Raw genomic sequence first — 13,285 nt, 5'->3', positions numbered from 1 at the left:
ATGCATTTTAGCATTCCTGTCATGGTTGCAATCTGTGAACTTTCCGAGCTTCCACTGAACTCTGAACTGTGGGAGGTCCAGATCTTGCAACTGTAAGGAGAACGCTAAAATGCACCCACATTACGACATTAGCGCCCGTAGTATTAGTAGTAATAATATTTCAAATTTTAGCTGCACCTGTCAGCAGGATCAGCCCTATTAAATCAGTTATAATGTCTGTAGGGTTAAAATTATACCTTTCTTGTGAAAATCTGTTGTGTCGTTCCCGAGAACAAAGACTTTTATGCTTTAGGTCTCATGCACACGTCGCTCGGCCATTCCGTGCATTGGGGTCCCGAATTCACGGGCACTATCCGTGCGGTTGCCGCGATGGTTCCAGACCCATTCAACTTGAATGGGTCCGTGATCCATTCGCACCGCAAAAAAATTGAACAAGTTCTATTTTTCTGCTGTGCGGAGGCACGGAGAGGAACCCCAAGGAAGCACTACGGAGCGCTTCCGTGGGGTTCTGCGCCTCCGTTCTGCACCACACCTCCAGATTGCGGACCCATTAAACTTGAATGGGTCCGTGATCCATTCGCACCGCAAAAAAAAAGTTCTATTTTTCTGCTGTGCGGAGGCACGGAGAGGAACCCCAAGGAAGCACTACGGAGCGCTTCCGTGGGGTTCTGTGCCTCACCTCCAGATTGCGGACCCATTCAAGTGAATAGGTCTGCATCCGTGATGTGGTGAGCACATGGCCGGTGCCTGCATATTGTTGACCTGTGTGCATGAAGCCTTACTCAAATGAGGGCTTCAGTGCACTGAGGGGCGTGGCCTTGCTCTTCAGCTTTCATGTTCTGACCACGTTCTTCAATGCACTAAAGATGGGCCAAAGAGCTGTTCACAGGAGACCCTTGCTGTGGTGGACCCGGTATGTCCGGGTGTTGCCTGGTTGGCAGCTATAGAAGGCTATGGGTGCTATACAGTGTATGTGTGGGTATAGCGTTTTGATCAGTGGGTTATGGTTTGTGCAGCAGGTGACGGCGTGTTACAGAATTTGCATCTTTGTCCCCTCCACAGCTACGTCTCTGGTCGTGTGGCTTAGGCTACGTAATAAATTTGGTTTGCATTGTTTCAAGTTTGTGATCTCATCCAAATAAAATTTCCATAAATATAAAATAACCAGCTGCAGAAGCCCACATTAAAAAAGGAGAACAAAAATAAAATTAAAACAAAGTGTCTTAATAGAAAACAAAAAAGAACAATAAATGCAAGGTCTCTTAGATCTGGTGCCATTAAGCGCCGCTCCGTTTCCCATCGTTTGGCTTTCCTGCGCACATTCCACGGAGCAGTGGCATTTGAGGACATTTAAACATTGTGTCAGCCTCTTTCAGGCGCAGACAGGAATGTATTATTGCAGCCCTGTTGTGGTGGTTTTTGTCCTTTTTGTTGTTGTTTCGAGACCAGTTGATGCATCTGCTGCCAGGTTGTGTTTGACATTAACTCGTCCCCGCTGAATGCTCCATATGCTGAAGTAAAGCGATTAACCCTCCATTGTCTCATTGTTCTCTTTCAGGCAATGCAATAAAACCTCGTTTGGAAGCGACAATTGTGATTTAATGTGCTGCGGCCGAGGATACAACCCTTACATGGACACCGTGGTGGAGCGGTGTCATTGCAAATACCATTGGTGTTGCTATGTAACGTGCAAAAAATGTGAGAGGACCGTGGAGAGATACGTGTGCAAATGAAAAAAAAAAAAAGAGAACAAAAGCAAAAAGACAATGAATACAATTTTTCGTATTCATTCAGGACCTCAACAACAAAAAAAACCATGAAAAACCAAAGCACTATCCACGGTCGGAAGTTCTTTCTTCTCCTAGACAGGAGCATTCAATAGACTGTGCCAAACGAGATATAATAATATACAGAGTAAGAAAAAATATCAGGACCGACGTGAATGTTTTTGAAATTGCTAAAATAACAAAGACTCCAATGAACTTTACAGTCGTCCCACCGCCTCTTGGTGTCTGCCATATTGTAAATACTCATGACTCAATTACTGTGTTGCAGTGGGGGTCTGCCCTGGTACCTTGGTGACCTACTAGGCTAAAAAAAAGGAATTATTTTTACGTAACCTGTGAAGAAAAATGCTGAACTGGACTTCTAAGCCCTGTAACCCGTATCATTGAGGGGCCTCTATCTGGAAAAAAAGAACTGAGTACAATGAAACCCATTTTAGGTTCATGGTACTAAAATTTAACTCTAGATAGAGATACTTTGTGGAGAATCTTAAAGGGAACTTTTAGTGTTAAAAATACAGTCCGATCTGCAGGCAGCATGTTAAAGAGCAGGAGGAGCTGAGCAGATTGATATATAGTTTTATGGGAAAATATTCATAAAAACTTGTGTTATTTTTCATTTTAATTCCTGCTCATTCTGGGCTTAGACGTCCAGTGGGCGGTCCTACGGAGAAGGGACCACCCACTGATGTCCTAAGCCCAGAATGAGCAGAGATTTAATGAATAATTTCCAGTTATACTGAAACTTTTCTCCGCAAAACTATATATCAATTTTCTCAGCTCCTCCGGCTCTTTAACATGGTGCCAGCAGATCGGACTGTATTTTTCAACATTATGGGCACCCTTTAAGGACATTTTTAGCCCTAATGACTGTGGGAACAGTTCAAAATGCTGCAATGGACAAAAGGGGTTAGAAAAAAACATTTCCTGCAGTAAACTGACTATGGGCTGTCCTGGCAGAGGTTATCGAGGACATTTTTGGAAATGCATATTTTTGCAGTATTTTTTGGATTTCCAGTGGTAGCCAACCTGGAGGATATAGTCCACAAAGTTCCCCCGAACCGGAGCATTATCTTTAAGTATTGTTTACATTCTTCAGAATTCCGTTCCGAGCATCTCAAGTCAATGCCCAGACAACAGTGTCCTGCCACTGTCGGTGGATGTACAAATTTTTGTTTTGTATGCAGAACCTACAGAGAGAGATATTTATGAATATAGCATTTGCTTTCTTTATTCTACCTTTTTTTATATATATAATAATTATAAATGTAAGTAAACCGCTTAAAGTTTGTATGAAATAAAAGCCAAAAGAGGTAAAATATAAAATGGTTTCACACAATTATATTTTTCTATTTTAAGTTTTTTTTATTGCTATTTTTATGAAATGCCACTTGTGAATTGGCAGGTTTTCATTTAGGCGTATAAAAAAGTATAGTTTTTCTGGTGGGACTGGGGGTTGCGAGGGTGGATATTATATTGTATTACAACTGATATTATTGCATTCATAGACCTAATTCACATCTAAAAATTTTTTTTTTTTAAATTGGGAATTTTGTCACACTTAGCATTGATTGAGCCCCACATAGCAACTTTTTTTCCTAAATATACAATACACTAGCAGAATGACCCAGCTTTGCATGGGTATATTTCATCTATTTAATTTAATGTTTGTGTATGTCATTAAAAGATATCGACAGTATCCACTATAACAGGGACATCTACAGCACCCCGCCCCATTAAAGCTGACCTACAGCAGTGAAGAAAAATGATTGGGTTGTTATGGAAACCTGGTGTAAAACTGTGTCTATGTGGAGACTAAGGGCCTACAAGCTTCTATTGGCTTATAAGGGTCATGTGACCAGGCTTCTATTGGCTAATGCATTTTTGGGGAATATCTCATGCAGGGATGTCCTTTTGAATAGCTCATTTTCAGACAGCAGCGCTGTAGGGATAAAGTCACCGTACCTCCCACCCCTGCAGCTGACAGAAGTAGATTTTTACCTTCATTTTTTTCAATCCGTGTCAGCTGAGGAGTGGGGGGGGTGTGGCCTAACTGGGTTGAGGCGTGGTTTAGCGGGTCCTGGGGGCAGGGTTTTTAAGGTAGACTGAATGGCCACCCTACCTGCCCACTGTACTGTCACCTACACAGCACTCCGCTCCCTTAACAGTGTCATCCACAGCGCCCTGCCCCTTTAAAGCTGACCTGCAGCAGTAAAGAAAAATGGCTGGGTTGTTATGGAAACCTGGTGTAAAACTGTGTGTATTTGGAGACTAAGGACCTGCAAGCTTTTATTGGCTGATATGGGACATGTGACCGTGTGTATGGCAGTTGGGATATGAAGAGAAAGACCTGCAGGCTTCTATTGGCTAATGTAGGTCATGTGATGTGCCATATTTGTATTTTTTGAGAATATCTCAGGAACGGAACGTGCTAGAGAGCTGTGACCCCCACAAGATTTATTTCCAGGTAGCAAGGGATGTGTATACCACGTTTCGTTGAAATCAATGGTTGCGTTTTTGAGTGATCGAGGAACATACATACATACACACATATATACGTCCTTCTTTATATATATATATATATATATATATATATATATAATATAATAAATAGAATACATTTTTCACTTACTGAATTATAAAAGCATATATTGATGGAGGAGCACTAGGAATGAGAGGGCCCGTGGAGAAATCAAGATGGCCTCTCCCTACTAAGGGGGTTGTTTTCATTCCAAGCCCCAAAAATTTACCAGTCTTGAAAGTAAAGTTGGACATGTATATTAAATGTATGTCAGCTGAACCTTCCAATTCTGGTGGGACCGGTTGACCATTTAATCTGTATGGTACTATCTCTTTTTTCCCCCAACTTCATAGGTTGGGCCAAAGATGAGAGAACCTTTTTTCAGATTTGGGTGCTCAATCGAAAATGCAGGATGCAAATCACGGAAATGTCCACCAATCAGAACTCTCCTTTCAGGCTATATGATACAGAAGTGCAGTTCCAATGCCATTTCCAAAAAGTATGGTGGGCTGTACAGACATTGCACCGCTAGGTAGGTCACTAAAGCTGGCCATACATTACCAACAGGAGGATCTCCGCAAAAACGCAAGTCTAACCCTTATGGAACAAAAAAATCCAAACTTTAGACCCCTCAGCAATTTCTTCCCTGTAGAGACCCCCAAATTGATCATAAATATTCAAAGACAGGCTCAAGGGATATTTCCATGGTAGACATGATATCAATTAGAGATGAGCAAATCTGTTCTACTGATTCAGATTTCATCCCGAATTTCCCTGAAAATTTAGATTCTAAGGAATCTGAATTTCTTGGGAATTGTTTTAGTTGAATGAAAAAGACAGAGATATTCAAATTAGCTTTCCTTCCAAAAAGGAAATGAAAGCTAAGCCTCTGATGACAGCTGAAGAAAGAAATGTAAGTTTGTATATGTTTTTCCCAGAGACCCAGAGCAATATTTTCTAGCTAATACTCCTCAGGCATACTAGGCTGTCTCCATAATGAGACACAGTACCCACCAGACAATGCATATATATTACTCAGAAACCCACAGTAGCACACTAGTACATCTCACTCATCTTTGTCCTAGGAGACCAGAGAGTGTTATATACCAACGTTCAGGGTAATTGGAGCATATTTAGTTCAGGTAGAATGGATTCACATCTGAATCCATTTTTTTGAAAAATTCATCGAATCGGACATGAAATGAATTTCAAGAAATTTACTCATCTCTAATACCAATACCACAATATATGTCATAAATGCCTGATACATGCAAGTCCCACCTATCTCTAGATCAGAGGTTCACAAAAACCCGTCCCACTCCACTGCTGCTGGACGCCACATCCGGACAGATAATAAATGGAGAGGTGGCTTGCGTGTGCGCAGCTCTCTCCATTCACTCTTATGGAAGTTCATCTGACACCTATATTTATGGACAGTTAACCCCTGTTCTGGAGATAGGTGAGGGTCTCAGAGATGGTCTGTGTGATGCACAGACTGGACGGATACAGAGTGAGAGCAGAAATTCTCTGTTGTGGCTCTTAGAGGGGGTTCCTCAGTGAGGACCTCCTCTATAACATTGACATGCCCTGATAGGACATCATTTACACAGCAAGGGTGGTTATTTTACCACTTAAACCATTGGATGAAATCACAAACACCCCATGATAATTCTTTGCATTTGCATATCTGTGATGTGGAATTGTGCTACAAATAAAAATGAGCGCCCAGATTTATAAAAAATAAAAAAAAGCTATTTTTCATATTTATGCTCGTCTCTACTAGCAGAAGTGATAAATAGTACTGTACAAAAGTCTTAGGCAGGAGTGAAAAAAATGCTGCAAAGTAAGTGTGCTTTAAAAATAGAAGTGTTAACAGTTTATATTTATCAGTTAACAAAATGCAAAGTGAATGAACAGAAGAGAAATCTAAATCCAATCAATATTTGGTGTGACCGATCTTTGCCTTCAGAACAGTATCAGGTCTTGTACATACTCTTGCACAAAGTGTTTGAAAGAACTCAGCAGGACCGTTGTTCCAATCATCTTGGAGAACTAAGCACAGATCTTCTGTGGAGTTAGGCTTGCTCAAATCCTTCTGTCTCTTCATGTTATCCCAGATAGACTGGATGATGTTGAGATCAGAGCTCTGTGGAGGCCATATTTCAGGACTCCTTGTTCTGCTTTACGCTGAAGATAGTTCTCAATGACATTGTCTGGATGTTTGGGGTTGTTGTTCTGCTGCAGAATAAATTTGGAGTCAATCAGACTCCTCCATGATGGTGCTGCATAATGGATAGGCATTGAGGACACCATTAATCCTGCCCAAATCCCCAACTTCAATTTCTGAAATGTAGCCTCAAATTTGCAAGGAACCTCTACTATGCTTCACTCATTATTGTACTGCTCTCCAGCCCTTCGGTGAACAAACCGCCATTTGTCACATTTTGACTAGTCAGTCCAGAGCACCTGGTCCTATGTTTTTGTGCAGAGTTGAGTCGCTTGGCCTTGTTTTCATGTAGAAGGTATGGTTTTTCAGATGCAATTTCTCTATGAAAACCACTTCTGGACAGTCTTCTCCGAACAGCAGATGGTTGTACCTGGATCCCACTGGCTTCTGCTAGTTTTGAGCTGATGGCACTGCTGGACATCTTCAGAGTTCGAAGAGAAGTAAGCATGATGCATCTTTCATCTGCTGCACTATGTTGCCTTGTCCAAGCACTGCATCTACAGTCCTCAATGTTCCACGTTCCTTGGTGCTTCTTCAAAAGAGCTTGAACAGCACATCTTGAAACTCCAGTCCGCTTTGAAATCCTTGCCTGGGATAGAACTTTCTGAAATGTATTCTGCAGCAGGACATCGACCCCAAACATCCAGCCAATGTCATAAAGAACTATCTTCAGCGTAAAGAAGAACAAGGAGTCCAGGAAGTGAGGTATGGCCTGATCTCAAACTCATCGAGTCTGTCTGGGATTACATGAAGAGGCAGAAGGATTTGAGCAAACCTACATCCACTGAAGATATGTTGTTAGTTCTCCACAATATTTGGAATAACCTCCCTGCTGAGCTCCTTCAAAAACTGTGTGCAAGTGTACCCAGAAGAACTGATGCAAAGTAGGCGGTCACACAATATATATATATATATAGTATTAATTTGATATAGATATCTCTTATTTTCATTCACTTTGCTGCATTTTGTTAATTGGTAAACTAGTAACACCTCTATTTGTGAAAATGTTACTACTATGCAGCATTGTTTCCATGCCCCTTTACAGTGCTGTATATGATTGGAATATTGGAGCATTATACATCTCATAATGTCAACTCAGGTAAACTAAGGACAGAACTGATGTACAGGTAAGAGTTCAGTATCTGGGGTGGAGTAGCATTTTAACAAAGTGAATCATTGTTTTTTAGCAATTAATTTAACCAAAAAGACATTCCCGTCAGGTTTGGAACAAGGTTAGAAAAACAAATTTTTTTATGTTCTGTGATTTGCTGCACAGATTAAAAATCACAGAGCAATGAAGCAAGAATAATTATAAAGATGGCGCTGATAACATCTGCAGATGAAGATTACTACATCATACCTCGCAGCTATTTACAGTAGTCACTGGTACCAGACATTGTCAGTGCTTACAGAGAATACATAAAACATTGCTGAAAAAATGTAACACGGCAATCACCAAATATAAATCCATTACTTTATTGTCCTGTATACGCATCCATGATAAGGTACAATGCATTGGGTGCATATCCTCCACAAGGCTCACTTTTCCAGGATTAGCACTTAAATCCAATCTCTGTCTAAGGGCTCATGTACTCGACCTTGGAGTGTTTTGTGGTCCGCAAATCGCGGATCCGCAAAACACGGATGGCGTCCGTGCACGTTCCGCAATTTTCAGAATGGCACGTACAGCCTTTAATATCAATGCCTATTCTTGTCCGCAAAGAGTGGACAAGAATAGGACATGTTATATTTTTTTAGCGGGGCCACGGAACGGAGCAACGGATGAGGACAGCGCACAGAGTGCTGTCAGCATCTTTTGCGGCCCCATTGAAGTGAATCGGTCCGCATCCGAGCCGCCAAAACAGCGGCTCGGATGCGGACCAAAACAACATCCATGTGCATGAGGCCTAAGGGCACTTTCACACTAGTGTTTAAGTTTTCCGGTATTGAGATCCGTTATAGGGGCTAAATACCAGAAAAAAACGAAATGCTCCAAAATGCATTCCGTTCCATTTATTTGCGTTTCCAGACTGGAGAGCAAACCACAACATGTTGTATTTTGATTTCTGTCCTGGGATGTGGAGCAAGACGGATCCGGCATTACCCCCAATGAGAGTCAATGGGGACGGATCCATTTTCCATGACAAAATCTTCCACAATAGAAAACGGATCCATCCCCCATTGACTTTCAATGGAGTTCATGACGCCTTGGGTATGTTAAAGATAATACAACCGGATCCGTTTATAACGGATGCAGACGGTTGTATTATCAGTAAGGGAAGCTAGTGTGAAAGTAGCCTAAGACAGCTTAGGATAGAAGAGCTGATCAAGGGGACGGGGTGGGGGGGGGGGCGGACGGACGGGGGGGGTTATATGTTTTTTAATATTTCATAAAATTTGGACATTTACAAAGCTAAACAACTGCTGCCAGGAGTGATATAGAAAGCCTGTGAGTCCTGCTTCCCCCACCCACTCATACACGGTAGAAAGCATGTAAGTCCTGCTTCCCCCTCCATTCATAGAGAAAGCCTGTGAGTCCTGCTTCCCCCTCCATTCATAGAGAATGCTGCATGTAAGTCCTGCTTCCTCCTCCTACTCATAGGGAAAGCCTGTGAGTCCTGCTTTCCCTTCCATTCATAGAGAAAGCCTGTGAGTCCTGCTTTCCCCTCCATTCATAGAAAAAGCCTGTGAGTCCTGCTTCCCCCTCCACTCATAGAGAAAGCCTGTGAGTCCTGATTCCCCCTCCATTCATAGAGAAAGTCTGTGAGTCCTGATTCCCCCTCCACTCATACACGGTAGAAAGCATGTAAGTCCTGCTTCCCCCTCCATTCATAGAGAAAGCCTGTGAGTCCTGCTTCCCCCTCCATTCATAGAGAATTCTGCATGTAAGTCCTGCTTCCTCCTCCTACTCATAGAGAAAGCCTGTGAGTCCTGCTTTCCCTTCCATTCATAGAGAAAGCCTGTGAGTCCTGCTTTCCCCTCCATTCATAGAGAAAGCCTGTGAGTCCTGCTTCCCTCTCCCACTCATAGAGAAAGCCTGTGAGTCCAGATTCCCCCTCCATTCATAGAGAAAGCCTGTGAGTCCTGCTTCCCCCTCCACTCAAAGAGACATCCTGTGAGTCCTGCTTCCCTCTCCATTCATAGAGAAAGTCTGTGAGTCCTGATTCCCCCTCCACTCATAGAGAAATAATGTGAGTCCTGCTTCCCCCTCCATCCATAGAGAAAGCCTGTGAGTCCTGATTCCCCCTCCATTCATAAAGAAAGCCTGTGAGTCCTGCTGCCCCCTCCATTCATAGAGAAATACTGTGAGTCCTGATCCCCCCTCCATTCATAGAGAAAGCCTGTGAGTCCTGCTTCCCCCTCCCACTCATAGAGAAAGTCTGTGAGTCCTGATTCCCCCTCCATTCATAGAGAAAGCCTGTGAGTCCTGCTGCCCCCTCCATTCATAGAGAAAGCCTGTGAGTCCTGCTGCCCCCTCCATTCATAGAGAAAGCCTGTGAGTCCTGCTTCCCCCTCCCACTCATAGAGAAAGTCTGTGAGTCCTGATTCCCCCTCCACTCATAGAGAAATCCTGTAAGTCCTGCTTCCCCCTCCATTCATAGAGAAAGTCTGTGAGTCCTGCTTTCCCCTTCATTCATAGAGAAAGCCTGTGAGTCCTGCTTTCCCCTCCATTCATAGAGAAATCCTGTGAGTCCTGCTGCCCCCTCCATTCATAGAGAAAGCCTGTGAGTCCTGCTTCCCCCTCCCACTCCTAGAGAAAGTCTGTGAGTCCTGCTTCCCCCTCCACTCATAGAGAAAGCCTGTGAGTCCTGCTTCCCCCTCCACTCATAGAGAAAGCCTGTGAGTCCTGCTCCCCCCTCCATTCATAGAGAAAGCCTGTGAGACCTGCTTCCCCCTCCATTCATAGAGAAAGCCTGTGAGACCTGCTTCCCCCTCCATTCATAGAGAAAGCCTGTAAGTCCTGCTTTCCCCTTCACTCATAGAGAAAGCCTGTGAGTCCTGATTCCCCCTCCATTCATAGAGAAAGTTTGTGAGTCCTGATTCCCCCTTCATTCATAGAGAAAGCCTGTGAGTCCTGTTTTCCCCTCCACTCATAGAGAAAGCCTGTGAGTCCTGCTTCCCCCTCCATTCATAGAGAAAGCCTGTGAGTCCTGTTCCCCCCTCCACTCATAGATAAAGCCTGTGAGTCCTGCTTCCCCCTCCACTCATAGAGAAAGCCTGTGAGTCCTGTTTTCCCCTCTACTCATAGAGAAAGCCTGTGAGTCCTGTTCCCCCCTCCACTCATAGATAAAGCCTGTGAGTCCTGCTTCCCCCTCCACTCATAGAGAAAGCCTGTGAGTCCTGCTTCCCCCTCCACACATAGAGAAAGCCTGTGAGTCCTGCTTCCCCCTCCACTCATAGAGAAAGCCTGTGAGTCCTGCTTCCCCTGTCACTCCACCTGCTTCTCCCCCTCTATCTTATGCTGCCAGGTTCACCTTAAAGATTTTTTTCTGTTTGTCTGGTGTTAGCATCCAATGTAAATAGCTCAGAGGTATTATTTAGTAATCCATGGCGGCAGCACTCAGGGGACAGGTAAAGGGAAACTCCTTTTATCTACAATATAATAATATACCGTAACTTTTACATTTTTGCTAAACGAAAGATTTGGGATGAAACAAGCATACCCGGAGCAGTGCGTCTCTTCTATGTATTCCCAACCATTAGAACTTCAGAGGGCAAATCCACAGATTTATATAGCCTTGATTTTGTTCAAAAGTGTACACAACCTTGTCTATGTCTGTCATAGGAAATATGTGTGAACATAAAAATTCCAGAAAAAAAAAAACCTCCTGTACGCTTTAGTCCATATAAGATAAGAAACACATGTCCGTAGTCTTCTGTTAACCACTTGTACTTAGTGAGAGGGCAGACATGTTTTCCCTGGAGAAGGAAGGACGTCAAAAGAAATATTAGAACCCAATTTTTTTTTCCCGTCTTTAAAAAAGAAATTGTTCAAGAATTTCATCAAATCTTTTAAATTAAAACCAACAGTGTGGTAGTCAAAATTACACGTCTTCCATGGACTGAAATAAAAGGACCTCTGTAAAGAGCAGCCCCAGGATCTGTCTGTCTTGTTCGTGTGTGGAAAAACAGTTAGGAAAAAAATTTAAGAATTTTTAGTTTTTAGAGGGTTTACTGTGCCTCAAGGACACAGGAGTAATTTTTTAGGTTTGTAGAAGATGTGCCAGTCAGGAGCACAAGCCTGGGCTCAGACCTCCAGGCCACCATGAAGACATCTGCCGGCCATGACTTGTCTCTATATACAAACTCCCTATCCTACTGCTACCCCTAATGCAGTAGTGGAGCATTGTGCCTACTTTGGTGGATCACAATTTCCAAGTGCCCTCACACAGTAATAATGTCCCCTAGGTCCTCCCCACGCACCCACCTCCACAGTAATATTCCCTTTTTTCCCACCCAAAAATGTAACCGTAACCCATTTGTGCTCACAAGTACACACAACTTTCTTCACCCTTTCTTCCACCCAAAGTAATAATTGCCCCCTGTGACTCCACAAGAGTTCTAATGTCCTTCTGTAACTTCCAAAGTATTAATACCCATTTTGGGCCTGACAGCAATCATGCCCCCATGCATAGTGTATTTTTTTTGTCCCCTAAAAAAAAGAAAAGCAAATACTTACCCAAGTCTGTGCACACATCTAGCAGAGTGGGCCAAATCTGTGCTAATCGGCCATAACAGAGCCCCAGTGCCTTGAAGGTCACAGGCTTAAAGCGCCTATAAAGTGGATAGTGGGACAGGTGCCGTCTTTTGCATCTTTTTGCATTTCTCACTACTTTTCTAAAGTGGCTGGAGAAGTGCGGGGCCTATTGTGAGGGGAGTGACCAGTTTCGACATGCCCAATTTACATCAGAAATTGGCGTAAATTATAGCTCAAGTCTGGGCCTGCCCCTAGCTGGTGTAGTTTTGACTTTCTAGTGCACAAAGGGCCAGAGATACGCTAAATTAATTAATAATAAAATGCATTATTAATAAATTAGACACATATCACTCCAGTGCGCAGGGGAAACACCAGTCTTACATCTCTCCACTAAGACTGTGAAGTCGTGTTTACAAAAATTGGGAAAAAAATAAAAACAAAACATAATAAAACTGACACCACAAAATAAAGCTCCGTGTATCAGCAAAAGAAAAAGATGTACAAATGATTGAAATGGCCAAATAAAAAACTATGTTATGGCGTTTAAAGCCGCATATACTTAAAAACTAATATGTGTCTGGTCAGGAAGGGGGGGGGGGGTAAACAGCTGGACTTGGAGCATATTGTGGGGCCCGATTCCCCCGCGCTGCCCCTCGGTATACCTGGCCCCACAGATCCGCTGCTCTACATTTCTTCACGTGTTGTAAAGTCTGCAGAGTGTGTAAATGGCAGAGCTCGGTCACACTGTGAAGCTTTCTGCAGTTTATCAGCCCCCCGGGAAGTCATATGCTCGCTGAGGCCGAGAGACACAAGGAAAAGATCAACTCTACAAAGATTTCTCCGCTTTTGTTTTTTGTGAGAGATGAAAATTACATACTGACTTGCAGAAAAAGTGGAAAAACAGGGCTGTAGTCTTATGAGGCCGCATGTATATCATTGTTATGGGGGCACTGTGGATGTCCCCGTTATGAGAACACTGTTATGAGATGTTGGGAGCAGGGGTTACATGAGGGCACATACACACGGTGAACAGGGTATGGACGGCCCAGTAAGAC

The 13,285-nt window shown here is 43.2% G+C and overlaps 1 protein-coding gene across 2 annotated transcripts in view; it reads left to right on the top strand.

Annotated features, from left to right (window-relative positions):
- WNT11 (Wnt family member 11) overlaps positions 1-2,373 on the top strand; it is a 67,360-nt gene extending 64,987 nt beyond the window's left edge. For both annotated transcript variants that reach the window (XM_044285634.1, XM_044285635.1), the window contains exon 6: positions 1,559-2,373. In XM_044285634.1, coding sequence (XP_044141569.1) covers positions 1,559-1,733 — 175 coding nt within the window. In that variant the 3' untranslated portion in view covers positions 1,734-2,373. The remainder of the gene's footprint in view (positions 1-1,558) is intronic.
- Positions 2,374-13,285: the final 10,912 nt, after the last annotated feature.

Source organism: Bufo gargarizans, chromosome 3, assembly GCF_014858855.1.
Source record: "Bufo gargarizans isolate SCDJY-AF-19 chromosome 3, ASM1485885v1, whole genome shotgun sequence".
Lineage (NCBI taxonomy): Eukaryota > Metazoa > Chordata > Amphibia > Anura > Bufonidae > Bufo > Bufo gargarizans.
This window is presented reverse-complemented; position numbering and strand designations above follow the sequence as displayed.